This window comes from Cydia pomonella, chromosome 12 (assembly GCF_033807575.1).
Source record: "Cydia pomonella isolate Wapato2018A chromosome 12, ilCydPomo1, whole genome shotgun sequence".
NCBI classification, from domain to species: Eukaryota; Metazoa; Arthropoda; class Insecta; order Lepidoptera; family Tortricidae; genus Cydia; species Cydia pomonella.
In genome coordinates, this window is record NC_084714.1 from 13,830,497 (window position 1) to 13,854,356 (window position 23,860).

Genomic DNA, 23,860 nt, shown 5'->3' on the forward strand with positions numbered 1-23,860 from the left:
TATGCATGAGCCACCCATATTGTTTCCAAAACTAAAATGTCAAACGATTCATGCAATAATTCAGATTAAAACTGTACTTAGAATTATGTCACTTGCCTAATAGATTTAATATTTAAATGGGAATCGTGCTCGGGTTTAATGTGTTTAATCAATCATAAGCCACGATTAATTACTTAGATACGCGGCTCTGTCCGTCGCCTTGATTGTTCGCTATTTGACTAACTAAACTATTTATAAACCTCCATTGTCCACTTCTTACTAACCAAAAGTTCAAGGCTTTTGTAATAGGATGTGTATTAATTAGATGAGTGGAATAAACCAAGATAATGTCGCTAAACCATAGAGATAACAATGACGTGACTTGAAATTTAGTGTAACATTATAATATCACTATTTTAGTATTAAAATGTCGTATTCGTCGTAGGCGTATCTTCTTTTACGCCTTTATTTTCTCAAAGGTGCAATATGTCAAGTCCTACACGCCCAGATTCCGCGAGCACTATGCCGTCATTTCTACCAACTAATGGATGTTATAGATCTCGTTTGTGTTATAGATAAATAATTCTAATCTAAATTAATTTACTTCCTATTTCAATTATGTCCAATGTCGAATTTTAAAGTACTACAACCAAAATGGGCTCACTATATTCAAACAACACTTAAAAAATAGAGGAACTGGCTACCGTAATCAAGTAGAAAATTAATCAACAGCAGTTTTGATTGAAATCTGTATTACCACATCGTTAATAACCAGAATGTGCAAGTAATGACTCGAGATGAACCTACTACCGGTTTTACTCGACTGGCTTGACTCTCATTATCGCTGCGGCAGCTTAATTTTTGGACCCTACGTGTTCTTAACTTCAATCTGTACATTTATGAATTGATAATATAGCTTATTTTACTTAGCTATGCGCTTTACATTTGTATTACATTTAAATCATTAGCCACATTCTAAACCTACGTAAATGTATACTGCTATTCTCAATTTCTTTTTCGTTTAAAAGGGCGAGAAAGTCAAAATATGAGTTGATTCCGGTAACCGACATATTCTTCCATCCTGCCAGAAATAGAGGTCTCTTTCCGTACTTCCGTACGTCTTTGGCTCATACAGTGTATTCTGTCATGGGAAAATATACGAGAACCTGTCAATGAGTTGTACACCTGAACCTGTATGGGCTGTATGTATTTAAGTAAGTGTTATCTATGTAGTTTAGTTTAAATTCTAAAGGTAGTAAAGACTTTGTGCCTCTTCTGTCAATCTTTATTTTTAATTTCTACTCCATATAATACAGTCCATTGCCACGAGTAATCCTCAAGGTTGCTAGGCTTATAAATGCTTTGTTACTGCCACCGGTTTTACGTATATCGTGTTCATACTCGTATCATAGAGATGATACCTGGGCGACACCAACGTATTTGTCAGGTGTCGGTGATAAATTATATTTATTATGCAAACTATATCACAGTCAATTTTATTGTAACGAATATGTTTTGGCATAATGTTTTACATTATACGTAGCTACCGATTTAAAATGTTTATGCCCATCAGTATTACTTTCTAGGAGTGAGGGAGTGGTTTGATGAATTTCAATTATAAATATAAATTATATATTATTAAACTATTGATATTACCTACAATTATAACATACATTATTAATTCGATTAGAAGAGGTTCAAGCCAAATAAGTAATACATATTACTTACATTACAAACATGTACGGTAGATACGTCCTTTTGATTTTCCGAGATATCAGACAGCAGACAAGGTGGTGAAAATTCCGAACGCGCAAATAACTACGCCTTATTCGATAAAGTTGCTTTCAGAATCATAACGCTTTGTTACATCTGATATATTGTAGATGCTGACTGTACCTAAATCAATAATTTATGCATTACTGATTATAATCTTATAAGCTTCCTCGCATACCTGCAGCTGTTTGGGACTATTAATAGTAGAGTCGTTAACCTATAAAACAAAAAGGTGTAACTGTGTTAACTTTTGTAATCTCTTATCCTGTTCAGGGGAATCGCAACAAATCGAACCTTTTTGTGCGCGAGATAAAGGTTAAATTCCAATAGCAGGTTTAAGAGATATACGATGTAGGTGGTATAGTCGTTGGGTATGTTATAAGGCAACGCATGTACAACCATAAAGCTCGTCCACGTGTGCTCGGAATAATTACGGGCATAAAACTATACCTAAGTGGTCCGGCTGAATCACGACTACCATTGCATACTAGATCTACATGTTATCGCTCAAAAAAATGACGAAAGTTGTATTGGAAGTGAGGTGAGATGAAAAATACCTACACTTATTCATCACCGCATCGCGCTTTGACAAATATGCAAGTGCGATTGTAAACACTAATATTAACATTATATTGGGGTCATATAGGTATTTTCCTTTCAATTTTTAGACATCTAATTCACTGCGGATGCAGGAAAATAGTCCTCATTTTTTTAAATGAAATATAGGCGTAGGTCACTATAACTTTTTTTGTCGACAAACGCCTTTGTTAAGCACTCAAGTCTCTCATAGTCCGACCTTTGTACATAAATTATTACGAACATAACCGTTAATTAATTTTATTTTGGCTCTTTAATTACGCATTTAAAGTTTGTATCGACAACGGCATAAAGTAGCAATAAGCTAACGAAAACACGCTTCGGCAGCCATTAGCCGCGCCTTAAACATTATAATATTATAATTAAATCATTGAAATAACAGTCGCTTATTAATATTATCTAGGTGCGGATTTCGATATCCAGTAGCGATTCCGCAGCTCCGTTCTGCTGGATGGATCTAATAAAATCGATCAGCGGAAATATCACGTCGCGTGTATTATTTACGACTCCTCTAAATATTTGGGATTCCCAAAGACCATTTCCATTCATAAGTCCACGAGCGTTCGTAAAACCTGTTTAGATTTTGATAATTTTATTAACGATCAAATGTACGGAACGCGAGGGACTCCTAACGTCTCATATATTACAGCTTTAACACAAATTATACGAGTTTAGAGCCACAACACACCGAGCGTGGGCGCCTTAATGTTAAAATGTGTCATATGTAATTATACGATCCAGAGAATTTTAATGTCTTCGAAATGTCGTCTTCTTTATTGGAATAGACCTAATAGAAGCTTTAGTAAACTGGCTCTATTGTGTCACAACATATCTTGTTTAATGTGAATAACAGAAGTACTCAATACTTGACACATCTCGACAACGACCCTTCTTTTATAGGTACGAGTAGTGAGTTTGGGTTGATATTGAGAATAACGTTCCCTCATCTTTCATCATATGTTTATATAAGAAATTATAATTTACAAGCCTGCCCAATGTTCCGCTGGCATGATTTGGAAAAAAATTGCCACGAATACCTATTACGCTATTGAAAGAACATAAATTATTCGATTCACACTTGTTCCATTCCAATCTTGCGGCATAAAGAGGTAACTAAACTTACCCCTGAAGACATTTTAAATAAATAATCGCATCTTTATCTCAGTATAGACTTCAATTTCAAAACACAAATGCGGTAAAATCGAACAATAGCAGCAGAATCCGAGTTTGAAAGAAACGCTCGACAATTAACATTGTGACGATACGCACCAAAGCATCTCCACTGGTGCACACAGTAATTACCCCGCTGTCCATTCACTTTACATCATTACCCAGATTTCTACATCATCTTTATGTCTCCATATTTGTAGCACTGTCGTTGTGTGGCGTAAATAATTTCTTTTACTTGCCCCGGTATTCATTAGGGACACATTGTCTCTTTCGATTGTGATGGCGTCAGCTTCGAAAGTTTATTACAATAATTTTCCACAATTACCTCCACATAATAATTATAGTCATCAGCGCGCTCAGTCGTGGAGATCAAATGGTATTTGTACGCAATGTTGGCTATCCTTGGCGGTAACGAAGTGCTAAAACGTAAATCACAATTACATATCTATGAACACTATTAGTATCCACTTATGCAACACAGTATCTACAAGTGATCCGCTAATCATTCTCGCTTTGATCTTTAGAAACGTTAACTCCACAAATTCTTAGCACAAACAGTGCTGAGACTGGAACTCGCCTCGGCGAATCAATTGAATAAATCGCTTCGGCCACTAATAGAAAGAAAACGAACCGCGTTACGTCAGCAAGCAGATTAATTAAATTTCTTAACTACTAACCTAATGTACATTAGGTACAGTACAGTACTTCCATTTATATCACTTCCATGTACATTGATTACGAGTTTTCCATTAACCGAAGCTTAGCTTTTGATAGTTTACATACAGATAAAGTACTTTAATCTTTAAAATGTTCAAATTAGGGCTTAACAAGCATGTTGGCTTAAAAATTTACGACGTTTCTAGAATAATAACGATCGCAGGGCATCATTGGTCCGCGGTGTTAACGCAGCAATCACGAGTGAAACATTTTCAAATAGTTACTTGTACCATAATTTGGTAGCCGTACATTGTTGCCGACTTGTGAATTAGCTTATTTTATTTGTCTTTGCATGCTCATGCTAATATTTTTTTTGCTTTTAACGGTTTCATCATGTAGTTTAAATAGAACAGCAAGTGGTATTGTTGCGCGTCTTCGTATCCGTTCGAGTTCGTCATTTTCTTTAGCTTTTTTTAGATCTCTCCGATTGAGCATTTCGGTGTAGGATATAAAAACCAACAAAATAATAATGATGAATGATTGAATATCAAATGTAATGTTGTAGTGTAGTGCTTTGTCCCGCCGCTGAATGGAGCCGGGACGTCCAGGACAAATGTGGGAGATCATTCTTCATATTTGACGTCGCCGTGCATGGACATAATGCCATCCATTTAGCGACCCCGTGTCTACTATTGTCAACTAACATTCGAACGAGTCATTAAATTTAAAATCCAATCAATTATTGTACTTTGAATAATTGACTGTCCTCCGGTCCGCGCTTCGGGCGTCATACACAATTATCGACTTTCTACAAATCGAAACGGAATCGCCTGTAAATAGTTTTGCAAACAGTTTCTTGTTCACGTCGACGCCTAATTTCTTGTCGCCGTTTTTGGTGTCAGCTCTAATGTCGATAATTAAATTTTGAAGGAAAGGCGCGCTTCAATGCCTAATAAGTGTTACACGAAACTACCAGTTTTTGTCGCGGGGCAGCGACAATTAGCAGTAGATGTGTTAATTATACAACGCAATCTGTTATTGTAGATGCGCATGTCTGTTACCACCAGTTCCACGAATCCGTGATAGATCCATCATACGGCGTGACTCTGAACATTAATAGAAACTGTATTGATATAAAATTGGACTGTAAAACGTTTAATGGCGTCTCGTCAATCTCTAGTTTAGAAAATAAACAAATGACTTGTCACGCTTTTCGTCGTCCACAGCAATCAACAAGCCCACCCATTGAAAATGTAAAATATCCAATAACGGTAAAACTAATTATAGTTTCGGTAACGAATCGAGCCACTCACGACATCACTGCGTAAGAAGTGGTCTGTGGAAACGGCAAAAAACGAGTCGTGAGGTGAACACATTCAGAAACTTCCCAAATAAATGGAGCAAAAATAGTTAATGTAACCAAGTGTTTTCAGACTGCTACTTTTTCCGAATGAACATTGAATAGTTACGATGGATAATGAAGTACATGCTGATTTGGTAAACTATTGTTTTTTTTTCTGATTCAATTTTGATGTGGCGAGTTTGAGACGTGACGCGAAGGGCAGGCTGCGGCGACAAAAAGTGCTCTCATTTACTAACATCGGTATCAATAAGTCGTGATTCGTAATTTCATACTGCATTTTCATTTCGACACGCATCGAGCAGCACTTTGCCCTTTCCACTTTCATTGTTTTTGTTACAAAACATTACAAAATGATCCTCTTAACATCGTCATTTTGTCGAAAAACTATTCCTCTTCCAAAAGTCAGAATATAGTATCAGCTAGTTGAAAATCGTGTAACTGTTCTTGGTTATATTTAATGTAGTATTTTTTTTCGTATAGTATACCTGCATTGTCTTTCATACGTTACATCGGGCAGATGTTACATTCAATAATCGCAACATTATGAAATATCGCAATTAGTTCCAAATGCGACAAACTGTACGCACATGTGACATTATCACTATTTTGTCTTATTGTTGCCCGCAAATATGAACCCACACAATTTGGGGAATTAGTTATAATCCACGGAGACTCTATTGTTATGCATTGTTAGGGAGCCGGGATAGGGGAGACTGAATGTAATAATTTACGAATTTTGCCAAAAGATTGATTGATCTTAAATCAAATTCGCAAACACTAGAATTAGTCGATCGGGAATCTTGCATCAATACGGTCATTAAAAGGCACCGTGAATAAATTAAAGGGTGATGGTCAGGCTTGCTCGCGACGCAGGTGGAGGGTCGCTCGGGGCGAGTCGGCGCGGGCGCTGGCGTTATTAATAATCCGCGCGGACCGAGCACGAGCGCGCACGACCGGCCTGCGACGACATTCCTCACCATTGTGCCCGCTCCGCCCGCGACACTTTTGTCTATTCACACCTATAAATCACCTCCTCCGCTCAATGCGAGCATTATTTACCTCTAACGATCATCGCGCTACATCGATTAATTAGTCTAACACTACAGATAAGATAGCGGGGAAAGCGATCGCTTTCAATTTCCTCTAGAGGGTCGACTTCACAAGTGCGCGTTTAACGCGGACAATCGGAGATAAAACGTGCGAGACGACTCCCTTAATCCCGATCCAAGATTGCGAGAAAACGTTTTGACGTAGGGTGGTAACTTGCTATTGTCTGCCGGTCTAATTCGATTGCCCACACACAGACGTTGACGTGGGCGACCCGAGTACCCCTAATTAAACCTATGCGACGTTAATGGGATTCGTTTGTCGCTAGGTCATATTGTCGATCGTTAGGTACAGCTTTATTACTTTAATAGGTAAAAACTTACAAAACCAAGCATTCTTTAAAATGATAATAATCTAAGGACCGTTGCGTGAAATTCTAGTATGTTGTTAGATTTCATGTGTGTTGATTAGATGTGATCAAGCACTAAGTATCGCCCTTATTGAGTTAGCCACACGCGATGTTTGGCCGTACACAAGCACGGCAAGCTGGCGTTTTAAATTGATAGTAATGGGAATTAATTCTGAAGAACAGTGATTGTAGTGAGAACTGAACATCTCTTGCTTTCATTAGATGTTGAGTTTATGTTTACATGGTCATTCCTCTCTGACCTCGCGAGATTGCGTCGATGACACGCTGCGCTGGAGCGACTAGACGCTTGGTAGCGAGAACCGCTCGAGGCCGAGCACTATCTATATAATCGGGCTGGTTAATATGGTTATTAAATTATGTCGATGGCAAAAACCGAAGCCCGGTCGTTTAGCTTTAGGGAGTAATTAGCGGAATGAGGCTTATCTCGCATCTAATCACTGCCACTAATTATTGGGTGAGGCCGCTAACATGCGCCGAGGCATGCGTGCCCTTCCCGCCGTTCACCTAATTGCAACAATCTTGCAAGTATTTTCTGAACACAAATCGGTATTGATTACTCATTATCGTGAGAAAATTGTACCCAATAGTTAAAATCGTTACAAATTAGGCGTGTACATACAACGAGTCGAACAAAGTAGATCACGGGACGGGCGCCGCCAGCATCGGTAATGGACAACTTTGCATATCAATACCTACTTTAATATCGACATGCATCATTTCATTTAATTGTTATACCTGAATGGGCTGATCACTCGGTAATTCGTCATATACTTAAATGACCCGGCCGAGCCGAACTGTTCAATATTTATAATCACATGAACATGTTAAACGTCAATTAATGTTATAAGGGAAAATAATTGACATGAAAATGTTATCAATTATGCAATCAAATAATACCGAAGGCTCGCCTTATATGTCTTCAGGGCAGGCTAAAGTACTGGCTACCAAATGTAGACTTAGTATTTTTTGCACTACTACTGAACGGGTTTACGCAGCGATTTGTAAGTTTGTTTATTAAAATGTTACAATAAATACAACCGGTGAGGATAACGTTAACTGTATTTGGTTGATATGACTTAATCACATAGGTTTACTTACAATATTGTTCAAAATATACAACCTAGTTCACTGCGAGCCGCATTCATGTATGTAATTACTAATGTTTGCAGATTGACCAAAGAGGGAATTGTATCGACTGGACTGGAATCCGTTACCTAACATGGAGGCTGAACCTAGACCGAGATACAGCGTTGATGAATTGCTGTATCATCGAATTCAGACGTCTGCAGCGGCACTTCGAGCCGCGGTTATAAATGTTAACGATTAAAGCTTTAACCAACGGTTCCAGTTTCATCCGCACATTTGTCCCCGCGTGTACCACCTACCGTCAAAAGAATCTGTTCAAAAGTGTTAAATCGGTTAATATAATGATGATGGATGCCGGCCCGATCAAACAGCCCGCAGCGGGGGTGTTTTACCCCGCTATACAAATAAAATATTTTTATTATTAACCATGGCCCTCTGCTCCTCGCACCTACACTAGCACCCGATCTTGCCGTCCCAGTCCCACTATTTAATCGAAATCATATTTCTGTTTTGTCATTATGGTATCACGTTTAGAGAGTTCCTCTCTTTTGTCCCGGATTTCGAATCGTTGGTTTCTTGTTTCCAATGCAGCTTACTTTTTGTTTTCTTTTTTAATAAGTCACAGCGGAGTAACCCGAGAGCGTAGGCAGAGCCCTTATTTGTGCTTCATCTATAATTGTCATCAGGTAGGCGACATTTGCGAGAAGGTTACAGTTAGACGCATTCATCCGACCTCACACTCACTTCTACTTGGTTTTTATCTCACAGTAGTGAACTCCTGTTTCCGATGCATCATTTTTTGCCTTGTTTACCGAAGCTAGTTCCAGTGAATGAACTCGATGTTGCCCATAAAAAGGTGCAACCGTGTCAAAATCAGACATTATTGTTTAAAATCTAAGACAGACGCGTATGAGTTCCTTTCATCATCGCGGTCCTAACGTCTACCTGTAGGGTGCACAAAAAACATAGCAGGTAGCCCATTTGTTTGTTATTAATTCTCGCGTCGAATCTCGTTTTTTTCTGCCGACCACCTTAATACGGTGAGAATATTAATTATAATTATAAACGGCCTCGTCGCGTTCGAGGTGCGCTGCCTTAAGTTTTGGTTCCTAAATTTAAATCTGATCATTTATCATGCGACAATGTCAATTTTATCTTGATCCCTTTTTTATTATGTTCCACTTTTAAGCCAGAAGTGCTGGTCATCAAGAGTACCTTCTTGTTTTATTTTAGGAAATAAAAAACTTCTTAATGAGTTTTGAAGTTTTATATGTTGTCCTAAACACTGATATATGCTTAATCTCCTCTTACAACTTTCATAAACTGTGTAGGTGGTTCTTTATTTGTTACAATTTCCGATTCGGAACGTAGCACATTGAAGAAGGTTAGTTAACTCGTTTAAAGAAAAAATAAGTAGGTGATCGTTAAGTAAGGATCGCCTCCCCTTCCCCAAACAAACCTGTGGCGAAACGGCGGAGGTTCCGCTAGGTGCGCTGGGGCAGGCGCGACGCAGGCAAATTATCAGGAAACGCCCGCACACGCTTTCTGCACACGGTAAGAGGCTAAAAATCATACTTAGCAGCTACTAGGCGATCGGTACGGCTACAATACTCGATTGTTACTTTAACGTAATTGCAATAATAAGGAAAATAATGAGGTTTGTATTTAAAATAATAGCGGTTTGTTAAATGGTTTCGTTATCGAGTTGTTACCTACTGGTTTCTAAATCATTAAATTTATTTAAAAAAATATTGTCACTCTTGCATGTCAGTATTTTGAATATCAGGTACAGTCAACATCAAAAGTAGTGGATGAAACTACGCGTCAAAAGAATCTACCATTCTATAACAAATTAGCTAACAGAGATTTTTCTATAGACCAAGTCGACTGTATCAGATACTTTTGAACGCGAACAGATTATATGTATATCTATATAATCTCTATTTGGAAAAGTATTCCAGGATGGCAGATACTTTTGGCGCGTTGTTTCATAAGCTACTGTTGGTGCTGACTGTAGGTGAGCTTTAAAATAATGTACTTAATCCATATTTCCGAATCTGTGCCTTATATTAAAGTAAAGATTACCTTTAAACGAAATCCAAGGCCTCCAGTGCCCGGAGCTGGAATCGAACCAGGGTTCTCCATCTACGCGACACATGCCTGAACCGCTCGGCCACCCGGGCTCGGTGGCATGGGTCTTTGTTAATTCGTTAATTGAATCCATTTTCATGTAAGCCTGACCTGTAATTTATATTATTAATAAAGTATGAGTAGAACAGTATGGTTCGACCTCCTAACTGAATCAAACTCAGGTGATTTCGGGCTAGCGTAGAGAGATGGCGCTGCCATTAATACTCTAGATCAAATTAATCAGGGATGGCCAGGTGGAGCTACAAGCATTCAAAAATTGTCATACTTATACTTGATAATTTCGACCCATGTAACCGAGCCCGGGTGGCCGAGTGGTTCAGGCATCTGTCGCGTAAACGGAGGACACTGGTTCTATTCCAGCCCCTGGGCATTGGAGGCCTTGGTATTTTTTTCCTTTGTATATATCATTTATTTCGTTTATAGTTTAAATAGTAGTATAACTACTTGTAAAAAACACATTAAAATATTTTCGTAAGAGAGTAATTTGATTTGTTCTTAGAGTAACCATTGTCTTTTCATAAGGAATGGCACAGAGCAAATTATATTTGAGTTCGTGTGAACTAAGTATTAGATACTTTGCGTGGATAAAATACAATCGCATATTTTTGAAGGTCTAAGCGACACGGGCTCGGATTCAGGTCACAGCGACCCAAGCTTGTATCATGTATTGACAAATGCAAGTCAGTGCATGCTGGTGCATCGATAGGGCCCGCATCGCCTCGTTTTATTTCTCTTGCATTTTATATTGCCACCGGATATACAATAAAACTATCTTTTTATGAGGTCACTCGCACACGACAATCTTCGACGTATCTAGACTATCCTTACCTTGGCTTCAAAGGTCTATCTCTAGATATCGTGCTTGTAGGGAGTTTTCGACTCCACGATCCATTTTAAACAATGCCTGACTAGAAAGTATGGTTTATAAATTGCGCATTACATTGTAACCAAGTTTAAATGAGTCCGTTAGGTGTATGCTCAAGGTGTGGTATGGTAATAGGTAAGCATTAGCTCCTAGGCTGATATATCACGATCTAAGCATTATCCGTCTATCGCCCCCCGTTTAGGAGCAGTCTGAGGAAATCACCCATTGTAACCGGTGAAATGTATTTTCTTCGGCCCGTGGGAATGAAGCAATTATCTGTAGATCCGAGGATCACCTCCTATCCATTTCATCAATACGGTCCCGAATTGATAGCCAAAAGTATAAATTAAAACGGAGATTTATAAAAGCAATTTCGTAGGCGTTTATTACAAACACTGACAACGACAACCAAGAAATCCGAAGAAAACGCTCAGAGTCGAGTAAATAAATAAAAGATGGCGGCTCGAGCTCGCGATACTTCTCAAATTGAATATTAGATTGAAATTACGCGCTCGGGCGGCGGCTCTCTCCGCCTTTTGTTACGAGAATGATACATAAAGCGCGCGCGCATACAAACACGGCAATAAGAGTTTTAAATTAGCATTCTTTTTGTGTTCCAAGCCACCCCAGCGCACCCCACCATCTTAATAACGTGAAGAAATTGAGTTGTTATACACCCTTTTCGGAGGAGGCGCGGGTGCAGCGGCACACCTCGCGGAGAAGCCTTTTTGTAATTGAATTTAGATATTCTTTCCCCGGATATAACGACGGGGAGGTCGGGCCGCTAGTTCTGCGAATGGAATACATGTAAATGTGGTGATATGATATTCTCGAATCGTCGTTGCCGCGGTGTCGTACGTTATTATTGCTAACGTTATTTTGCTTTTACCTGAGGCTTGCAGCAGTAACTTTTTCTATTAGACTACTATATTTTCACACCGTTTTCATACAGCATTTCTTCAGAATCATCGTAAGTATTAAATATTATTTATATTTACGACCATAAGTATTTTCAAACGTGATCACGGATTTCCTCTTATTTCTTTTGTTTATATACATAAATATGTGTTAATTAACTAGGTAGTTGTCTTATTTAGGTAGAGTTGTTCCTTATTAGTCTGGCGTTAAAAGAATAGAGTGCTTGAAAACTAGGCACGGTCAATCATTTTATTATTTTACGTAGCTAAAAAAAGAAGGTAAAAAGTATATTTTAAGTCAAAGCAAGCATTATAGACCGAACTAGAGCAGAGTAATAAAACTGCGAAAATCGATTAGTATTCCAATTCCGCGCAATCTCTATCCCCTGTGAGTTATCAGTTATTGGAAACGTCAATAAAATTAATATTACATTTCTCACGAGTAAATCAGGGAGAGCTAACTGGTGGATGCGTGTGCGCAATTAAAACGAAACCAACAATCATACGCCATGTTTGTACACGGCCGATGTTAATAGCCTCGTGTAATTACATACCAGTATCATGCTATCGTTGCTTCTCGGAAGGCTGATCGAATTAATAGAACCTTTTTCGTGTCCGCTTCTAGCGTGATATCTAAATATTTTAACGACGTTTATATAAGTAGAGGGTAGATGAATTTTAATCGAAGATAGGTATAAGAGCCTAGCCAAAAGTTGTACGAGTATTGTAGCGAACTGGAAAAACATGACATAATTTTGCATCCTCTTTGATATTCCTTTTAACTTTTGGTAACCAGACCCATACCTACCTATTACTTTTACTTTGTAGGAATAATTTGATACCTACAAAGTGGTACATTTTCATTGAACGTGAATGTTTAAATCGAGCTCACCACTACATTTCGGTGAAGGTATATAGGCAAACAAAAACAGTTCACAAAACCGTCATCAAGCTTTCTTTCATTCAAATCTTCAAATTCCCACAATTTATTGAAACTCTTTCTACACTACCATTATAAAACGACATTAAATAATAGTTAAAGTGAACTAATTTTCCAGTCACCAGTGACCCGCAGACCATTACGAGTCAGCACATTACACGACCAAACTTTGCTGCTTAATGCCCTCACTGGTAATTGTTCCGACATTACAAATCGACACCATTCTATATTCACAAAACTGTCTCACCGGTGAGCTCGATCCAACTCCAGTATAACTTGACTCTGAAACCATCTACATGTTTGCCTCTCTGCAGCTCAGACTAATGTTGGATATCCTGAAGAATACTCTCGGTTAGTTATATTAATAAGCCCTGTAATTATTGGGCGACAACGTCTCCGACGAGAAAGCCTGTGAGGTTCCGCACACTAACGAACCAACACAAAAACTCGAGACACTGGAATCCCAATTCAAATCATAACCAAGAAAAATATAATAATCATTCAAATTAACATTAATGACACATTTCTCGGGAACTTTAAGATGGCGTCACGCTCATCGCTGAGATATAAAATTAAAACTAATTCGAGGTCTCAAATTATAGGAGATGTGCGGCGGATGTCGCGGCGCCAGAACCAAAACCGCACGTCATTGTTTTTTGTTCCGAGCCTTAGGATCGACCTGAGGCCACTAATTAATTATTTCACATGTATCGATCATTAATTACTGGGAACCGACCGATACCATCCACCCGTTATCATCTTAATGACGGCCAGCAATTTGTCGATTGTAATTATGCTCCGGCTCCGGCGTGATTATTTTAAGTTTTAACACGATCGAGGCATTATGTAGGTATTAATAGCAGAAAGCATCGGGATCGAATCAATCTTAATCTCGTACAGAAACGTAATCCAGATTTATTTATGACGGAGCAGAGCGTGTGCTATTATGCTCGTCTGCGGCAATTTGCCTCGGAAATTGTCTTAATCGGCCGCTCAAGGGACTATTTATGTATAATTATTTCCAAATTCGACGCTCCGTTTGATGCCTTTCCGCTCTCTTTGAGGTCGTTCGACAAAAAAGTCATCTGTTGCAACAATTAAGCGAAGAAAAAATAGAAATAAGTATCGAAGGGTCCGCAATAATTACAGACGCAAATTGACGGTTCCTAAGAGTAGATCGGCGGAGCGGCGCCGCCAGGGTACCTGCAGCTTCACGCGATGTCTACCTCACGAATAACTGAAGCTTTGTTTAAATATTACAAATCATCACAAATGGTACCTAATTGTATAAAGTACGAAGTGTTTGTTAATCTTTTTGAAAGCCAGATTGTAATCGCCGATAGAAGTAACAAGTCTGATATCTTTGGGCAGCAGCGATCGAGGCTACAATAGCGACAGCCGGCGGGCGTCCATAACAATTAGCGTTCAAAGCAAATAAATCATAAAATCATCATCTCCCTCAATCTCAATTCGGCGATTAAGTACCTCGTGAGTATTTACGATCCTTGAAACTCAGTTTAACGTTTAATTAACTTCGTAATTTGGTTAATCACGCGCCGCTTTGTTTTGGGGTTAATTAAAACTCAAATTAATGGGAAAGTAAAATCGTCGTTCGTTAATCAACAAGTGAGATTCCCGTTTCACGTCTCGTCTTTGTAACGCGTCGTGTGGTTTACGAATTCGCACTGTCACTTCATTATCGTGTGTAATGACAGACGTTTTAATTATGGCTTTCACTGGGATTTCAAAAGTTTACGAAAGTTTAATTATACTAACATAAAATACCCGATAATTAGCAAATGATTGAGAGATTCATGGATGTAAAATCTTACACGGATTAAATGTTTTTCAAATACACACAAATTGTCGATAATTACGTTTGGGATCTTAACGAGAACACCCTACTATCATCAAAACAATCTGAATATGTCCCGAAGTCTAGTCAAAGGTCCCACTTTGACGCTTACCATAAGGACTAGATTTTCTTATATCTTTATACGAATAACCTGTCAAAGCGTCCTAAAGGCAAGCGAGAAAGTAGGACTTTGTGTTTGGAAACGACACGCATTATACTCGTACGTAGATGTCAGCAAGTCGACGTCAAATTGTTGACAATAATATATAGGTATATGTAGCTTACTAAAAATTTTATGGCAGCCATAATTCTTAGAGAAAATATCTTATTGGCATCACAGAAGCTTATTACAACTCATAGAGGGAAACATCCCAGGAATCTCATAAGACGTACAGTGAACGTACGTCGTACACTTGCTGGTCCGGGCCCCGTGTCGAACACGGCTATTACCGTAACGCGCCTCGCCCGGCGCTCACGCAAAAAGAGCCATTCCCAGCCTCCAAGTTCAGGACCATTACCATTAATGAAGGTTTAAAGTTAAACCCTAACGGTAGACATCGCGATCCTTACCATGTAGTAGCCGGATTCGATCCCCATCGGCTTTCCCACGTCTAACGAGACTACCTCCATTACGTGCAACATTTTACATACATTCCCTCCACTTATTATCAATGTATTAAATAAATCGTTATCTCAGACTTCGCTCAATTTTATTTCCATTAATAGCTTTTCGACATTTTCGGTCCGGCCTGACAACGCGGGCTTAATACCTTATTTATTGTAATTCCTCGCGCCGACTTAGTAGATGTTGTTTAATGCGCTTTTACGATGTTTTCGTGAAGAAAGCGGCCGGGGGTAATTATTTAGCAGTGTTCTGCGGTTTCGTGGGGCGAGCGGCGGACGACTTAATGAGGGCTCGCGTAATAACCCTCGATTATTAATATGGACGTAGTCTACCGCGGCTCTCGTTACCGCGCATCTCTTTGCCCCTGCGCATGTTTGCTCTGGACTAAACATTTTGTCGCGACTGTAAGCACACCCCAAGTATAACTTGCGCTCACGATTCTTGACAAGTATATGTCACTTAGAACACTCTTATGATGATCTTCCTGAGGCGATGACGCAGCTTTTTTGAATTATCGCTATCGACTTCGCGTCGATGCCTTATTCCTATTGCACAATCATAACGTATATGTAACACTGCGACATGACGTCGTATTATACTCGTTAGCCCGTTTACTAAAGCTTCGGCATGAAACATTTAATGACTATGAATGTCGCAGTTTCCAGCCAGTAAATTCTTATTGGAAAGTCATCCGTGGCTCACGAATTCCCATTTCGCCGTCTACCGGTAATGAGAATGCTGATTGACTCAGCATGTTGTTTGCTAATTTATATATAGGTACGAGTACGATATGTATAGCTGAAGCAATTGCATGGCAGCTACTTCTCAGTTTCACTTCCATTGAAGCTTTATCAGCTTAAATTATTATTGATTAACTTTCTCCTTAAACAAATCCCGCAGATTAGCTGGTGATCATGCAGTTTGCCGCTTATTAGCTATTGACAAAATAATCCAAAGTATATAATGTCGATAACATTGTGGGAGCCTCATTAATGAATTGAAAAGCGCGCATCTTCATTATGACGGACTTTGTAACTATTGTAGCACTATTCTGATGCGGGATCCTCAATTGTGTGCGTGCGCCGATAACTGTGTGTGTGGTGAACGACGTATACGAACACGGGAACCGCATTTGTATTGGTGCACACAAGCATTATTATTTCCGTCGTAGTTTTCTCACGCTCACACACACATCGGCGTAAGTAATTTGCACTGAAATGTAACTACGTATTATGTTTATTTGTGTGTGAGTTTATCGGATATTAGTTCTGGTGCAGGCATCGGGGTATTTATTGGTAGAAATTGACAACTTCAGTGGTTGTCATAGTGGGAAACTGAGCACGTGTCCCCTCATTAAACATTGACTTCACCACCACCGGCACTTGCAAATCTTAAATTATAGTTTCAACTATTCAAGCCTTATGATTTCGCATTTGTTCCATAATTTAAAAATAATACTCCATTTCAATAGAAAATATTAGCTTTAGTAATGTCAATGTATTGACAAAGAGAAATTAAGCTATGAATATTTTCATATGGAAATTCCAACTGAAAATTCTTCTAAGACTGGAAATTCTTATAAGACTTGTTATCAACTAGTTGGCTGCAAGTCTAGCGAAAATGACCCTTACTGCTAATAGCAAGTAGGGCGTTCACCTCAGTCTAATTACCAGCTCTTTGCATAATATCCAAGGCGTACACATTAGCACTGCAAAATGATCTACAAATTGCCATTGCTGAGACAGACTATTATAATTACATAATTATTTTGTATTCCTTTGAAACTTTTTTTCTGTTTAAGATCAGTACCTGCACTGTATAGACATGTCTATTAAATATTTAGTTACATGTGATGATTTTGCAATGTAACCTAATAATCAACACGATTCAAGTCAAATCAAACTTACTAGGTTAGTTAACCAAATCTAATCTTACTCCAAAACCCATGAAAACTCCACGAAATAGATAACATCACACAAGGAAACTCATTCACACAACTACTCGTAACTGTCGCCTGGGTCAATATTTGGTCAGAATATCGCCTGATATAATTTATCACGCATCAACTTAATTTCAAGGACCACACTCGATAGAGCAAACATTAGGTGCGGGCATTTGGAGAACTTACAAGATTTCTTTGAAGGACGTAATTGTATTGTTCTTTTTGCTGTTACACAACAAGGTATTCTCTTCCTGAAGTATTTCTTTTGCGCTACAACAAGGGATTCTTCAAGAAGCGGAATTCAGGGTTCTCAAGGGTTCTCTGATCTGATGTTGCTTGTGTTCATGGACGACGGTGACTGCTTTTAATCAAACGGCTCGTGTGCTCGTTTGCTGACCATCATAAAAAAAGAATTTCTATGTTCAATATGTATATTACTGTACGGACGGCGTTAATGAAACAACAGCTCCGATGAAGATTATGATTTATTCTGATCTAATTAGGCAGGTTACACGATTATATATGCAATGCTTACATACTAATTGTATACTACACCACATTACATAGATATTACACATATACTTATTTTCAGTATTATGACTTAGTCAATTTTAAGCTGATCGACACCATGCACGAGAATGTAAAAAATCTTACAAACATACAATTCTTAAATAGACATTATAGTTCGTTAAATCAAAACGTTGTAAGATAGTAGAGTAAATCTTTCTTAGATAAAACTAAGCAGCTCATTTGGTAGTTACGTATTTACGAGTACATTACATGTATCTTCATGAATCTTACAATCATTATTTTTATAATTTAATTTATGATTTTAAATATCTCTTAGTTTGAATTTTGTAAGACAAATTTGTCTTCAGTCAAATAATCCGATAGGTAGTAATTTCAGTTTAAATAGGCCAAATAAATTGACGATATCCGCACTTAACTAATTCAAGTCTAGCTGACTCCTTATCAGACATATCCGGTGTAAGGAATACCCGATTTCATATTAACATTATAATAAACATATATTATAACGTTATCAGCACATCCTGCGTGTTATTTATTCATTAGTAATATTATGATTAGTGCATGGCGTAATCCGCGAATTAGTCAGGCCATTCGATGGAATTTGAATTACCTATATTCATTAACGCATGCAGACTTCCAAGGAAAACAAATACTAATAAGATGTAACGCCAATTTGCTGTACCTATAACATTAAGCACGGTTTTTTTTATTTTTTTTTATTTGATTTTTATTACTAATGTTTAGATTGTTTCAAGAAATCTTTACATAATGTAATGTCGTTATAAGTACCTATGTCATTCACCAATAGGTATCCATTTATATTCTAAAATGTTAGTGATAAAACTTCATTATATTATCTCAGCCCTCTATAATCTATATTATTTAAAATAAAACTCATTTACAGTACATATGGGGCTACTTTATAGCACTAGTGCGAGAAGTAGCATATTACGTTACTGTGTCGAACATTTAAAGGGCCATATGTACTGTAAAACGTTGTACGATACATGTGCGAATAGGTAATTCGCAACTCGTGTCGATTTAAAACACTCCCTTCGGTCGTGTTTTAATTTATCGCCACTCGTTTCGAATTTCCTATTTTTCGCACTTGTATCGTAATGTACTATTATCAACTTGGGACCGTTTGGGTAATCAGACTGATGAACCTCTGGAATTTAAAAGTATACTTTGGTAGGTATGTATGTAGGTACTTATAGTGTGAAGTTTATAACATCTCAATCATTATTCAACTGATCGTGATATTGATTATCTCGAAGCTGTCAACTAAGTAAATACATATTATTCCAGTCCTAGTTGCTCGGGTATTTGTAGGACACATATCTCTGATAACACCGAGATAACGAAGATGAAGTGTTAATCTTGTATTTTTAACGAATTTTTACTTTATTGATCAGACGAGTAATCGGTAGACACTAGTGATTCATCGTTATATCTTCTTATGTAGTGGTAATAAGGATTGTTATTCAGTGAACTTTCTTAAAGTGTTTATAAAAAGTATTTTCTCGGGTTCGCATGTTTGTTGGTTTGTTAATTGTAGAAGTGTCGGTATTGACAGCACTGACAGGCTGTCAGGCCGATAAATTGATCGTGGTTGTTTGCGCAAATGTCGGTTAGATAAGCAACGATTACCATGTATTTTAATTTGGGTAAGCTTAGTACATACGAACATTCTATGGGAAAGTCTTATCTTTAAGTAAATATTTTTTTAAGCGAGTGACAGTATAAGTATTTGATCGAATAGTTATAGCTGACTGTAGCTACAATTTTACGGTTGACATAAAAAACAAATTTAGTCCGCAGTGTATCTTTGGAAACAAAAACAAGTGACATAAGCGAGCGACCCCTCCTTTTTCCGGTCGGGTCCATTCTATACAAAAATCCATTGAGCGGTCACCTTCGGCTAACTAGGTGAAACTAGCCCGTGAGAAATGTCGGACACATTCAATGTGCACTGATGTTTTTAATGGCCGATTGACTTCGACTCATTGATCGGTAACACGGTTATCAATTAAATATAAAATGAATCAGAGTTAAATTAAATACTTAGCCTAGTAAACATGCCCGCTATCTATAACAATTAATAATAAGTATATTATTATAGATAGTGGTTATGGATACAATAAAATAATTTACCTACTACTACACTACTAGGTAACAAATTATAGTTATAATTGTTAATGCAGATTTTTTAATTGTTTCAGTTTTGTATAGTGGGAATTCACTACTTAGCCTGATTAAGTCAGGCTAGTAACTATTTCCCAAGGCTTCTCATACCTACAGATACACTACTGACTCAGAGCTTATCGTCAATATGTTATTTATTAACATATTTGTGTTGCTTGTTACAGGAGAGCATGTGATGCCGGCCCTTGACGCCCGGCGCCATGCCCACGCCGCTGCAGCCCGGCGGCCCCGCTAGCGGCCCGCCTCCGGAGCGCAAGCGGCGCCGCAAGCGCGACGATCCACAAAGTTCCGCCGCGCTAGAGCCCGACGACGACGACGGCGACATGAGCCCTGAGGAGGAACCGCGCAACGTGCCCGCGGCTCCGGCGGCGCCCGCGCCGGCGCCGTCATCCGCGCCTGCGCCCACCTCACCCCCCGCTGCCCCAGACGCCGTTGACCTCACCTCGCGGAGAGACTCGCCACCGCTCTCTTCCGATGTCGAGCGCTTCGACGGCAAAATCGTCTACAACCCCGATGGCTCTGCCTACATCATTGAAGATCCCGAGCTATCGGAGGGTGAGACGAGCCTATCCGACCTCCCCAAAATAGAACCTGGGTGCATCGTCGACAGCCGCGACAGCAACGTCGTGGAGAGGCAGCTCGAGTTCCCGCAGATAGCAAGCGCGTTCTACGTGTCGAGGAACCCATCCCTGTACGGTGCACTTTATGGCAGGCTCGCAGCGGAACGAGCTCGGGCGAGACCCGACGCGCCTGTCATGCACAGTTATCGTGTGTTCAGTTTTCGGGGTGGAAAGGACGCCCCGAGACCCCAATCCCCGTCTGTGGAATGTCCTGTCAGCGTGCCAGTGAAACCAATCCTTATGTGTTTTATATGTAAATTGAGTTTTGGATATGCCAAATCTTTTGTAGCGCATGCCCAGTCGGACCATAGTTTATCATTACTTGACTCGGAAAGAGACGCCTTATCAAGAGAAAATGCTTCCGCCATCATTCAGTGTGTCGGAAAAGATAAAGAAGCTTTAGTCTCATTTTTAGAGCCAGTAGGCGCAACAGCGCCACCGCGAGCGTCGGCTTCAGGAAGCCCCGCGAATGTATCAGAATTATCGAGTCCATCAATGGATAAACGACCTGAGATGGTGACACCTATTGATAGAGACAGTGACACAATGTTACCCAACGGAACGTGTGATGAAAGGAGGCCGAGCCCACCAGCATGGAGACCGCCTCGGTCAATAGCAGAAGCTATGATTCCACAACATTCCTTGATCTCCGTTGCACACCCGCATACAATAAACGCGTCAGTCCAGCCACGTGCAAGTCCAAATTCTTCCCCGCCATTCCAAGCAACACCTCCAGCATTTCTATCTGGCACGACGATAGGAGTATGTCCAGACCACCTCGGAGGGCGACCGTCTGGAGCAGACTGCCCGAAATGTGAATTAATTTTGAATTCTGGCAGACTGGGAGGACCCCTTGCTGGTATGCATAGTAGAAACTCCTGTAAAACACTGAAGTGCCCTAAATGCAACTGGCATTACAAATATCAAGAAACGCTTGAAATCCATATGAAGGAAAAGCACCCAGAAGCTGAAACGAGTTGTATTTATTGTATAGCCGGTCAGCCACATCCTCGGCTTGCACGAGGCGAAACATACACCTGTGGATACAAACCCTACAGATGCGAAGTGTGCAACTATTCCACGACCACGAAAGGCAATTTAAGTATACACATGCAGTCTGATAAGCATTTAAATAACATGCAAGAGCTACAAAATGGAGGAAATCCTGGAGAAGGCACTTTACCTCCTGCTCCTCAGCACACGCCGCCAGGCCCGCATAAGCCGCCTCTACCGCACCATTCTCCTCTGGGTCAGAAACCAAAGCCTACATTCCGATGCGATGTTTGCAATTACGAGACAAATGTTGCCCGAAATCTCAGAATACACATGACATCAGAAAAGCATACACACAACATGCTTGTACTACAGCAAAATGTCAAACATATGCAGACTTTATCAGCCTTACATCACAGACAACAAAGCCAACAACAGCTGGAGAGCTTACTCCACTTCCATAGCGCTGGTGATGCACCTCCACCAAACCCTGAAGCTGCTTTAGCTGATATGGCGTACAATCAGGCTCTGATGATTCAACTCATGACGGGTGGCCCCGGACCTTCTCCACCTGAACTAGGTGCTCATCTAGATGTCGGTCTAAACCCTGACGCGATGGAGCCTCCACCGGAGCCAGCCGATCCTGAGCCGGAGAGAACCTTCCACTGTTGTATCTGCAACTGCTTCTCAACGGACTCTCTCGAAGCGTTGGGCCACCATCTCGCACAGGACCGCACAAAGATCAGAGAGCAGGAAATCCTAGCACTGGTGGCCGGTCATTACGTATGCAAACTCTGCACATACAAGACAAACCTCAAGGCAAATTTTCAGCTGCATTGTAAAACTGATAAGCATTTACAGAGGTTGCAGCATGTGAATCACGTAAAAGAAGGAGGTCCGAGAAACGAATGGAAGTTGAAGTTTTGCGGTGGTGTAGGCACCGGGAGTGCAGGAGTCGGTGGTGTTCAGATTAGGTGTTGTGCGTGTGATTATTATACGAACTCTGCGCATAAGCTGCAGCTGCACGCAGCTGGGGCCCGGCATGAGGCTGCCGCGCTGTTGTTGAGGCATCTTCGGGAGTGTGTGTCGCGAATTCCCCGTGAACGCCCGCGCGTGTACCGCTGCGCACTTTGCGGTTTCGGCGCACCGCACCGTCTGCCGCTTCTACAGCACGTGCGCTCCGTTAAGCATCTTCAGATGGAGCAAATACATCAACTGCAAAGGCGGTCTGAAGGCAAAGACCCCACGCCTGACGTCGCCGAGCTCTTCCAAGTCATCCCTCAGCCCGCTGAGCTCTCCAGTCCATACGATCAACAAGACAATGGTAAATATAAATACGATATGTTCAATCAGAACAGTAATATCAGACTCAGACGTATTTGGCTCCCGAAAGTTCTTAACAAAAACTCCTTTTTATGTCATTCTAATACAAATAAGTTTTTGGCAAAAACTTAAACTTGACTGTATTTTTCTTTCAACAAGTAACTAATACTCATCGAGACAATTCTAAAAACCCCAAACACAATTAGGTTACGTTGTTTTATCACAGAGTTCCTATGGCCATCTCCTGTCTCCATCATCAGATCATCTCGATGGTACCATAATATTGCATTGTCACCCGACTTACTTATGTATGCAAATTTTCAGCTTCATCGGAAACCGGGAAGTGGGTCAAATTTAACTTTCAAGATTTGATTACCGGTCAGGTGAAAGTAAATAAAAGCTTGTAATAAAAACAGTAAAGTATTGATTTAGTTTTAGGGCCTGTTTCACAATGTCCAAGTAAAGTCCTGAATAAGCTACTTGCCACTTATCTGACAAATAAAGCCATCTTTGGCGTTTCACAATCTTCAAATAAGCTTAACTGCTAGAAGTGGTAGATAAAGTGCTAAGTTTTGTAGGAAATTTTTATTTAATAATATTTGTTAATTAGCTATCCAATACTTTACTCAGACATTGTGAAACAGGCCCTTAATTAATAATTTAGTAATTGATTAGTTCAGTGTCCACCTTGTTTGCCTCTACTGAAATTTTAAGTAGGTCAGTAGATAATTGAATAAAACAATACCTACCTCTTTTTTTAAACCTTCTTTTCATGTTCAGCGAAGTGACAA

At 39.6% G+C, this 23,860-nt stretch overlaps 1 protein-coding gene across 4 annotated transcripts in view; it reads left to right on the plus strand.

The window, feature by feature from the left end:
- LOC133523661 (zinc finger homeobox protein 4) overlaps window positions 1–23,860 on the plus strand; it is a 151,297-nt gene that overhangs the window by 17,179 nt on the left and 110,258 nt on the right. For all 4 annotated transcript variants that reach the window (XM_061859337.1, XM_061859338.1, XM_061859339.1 and 1 more), the window contains exon 2: window positions 20,298–23,070. In XM_061859337.1, coding sequence (XP_061715321.1) covers window positions 20,334–23,070 — 2,737 coding nt within the window. In that variant the 5' untranslated portion in view covers window positions 20,298–20,333. The remainder of the gene's footprint in view (window positions 1–20,297; window positions 23,071–23,860) is intronic.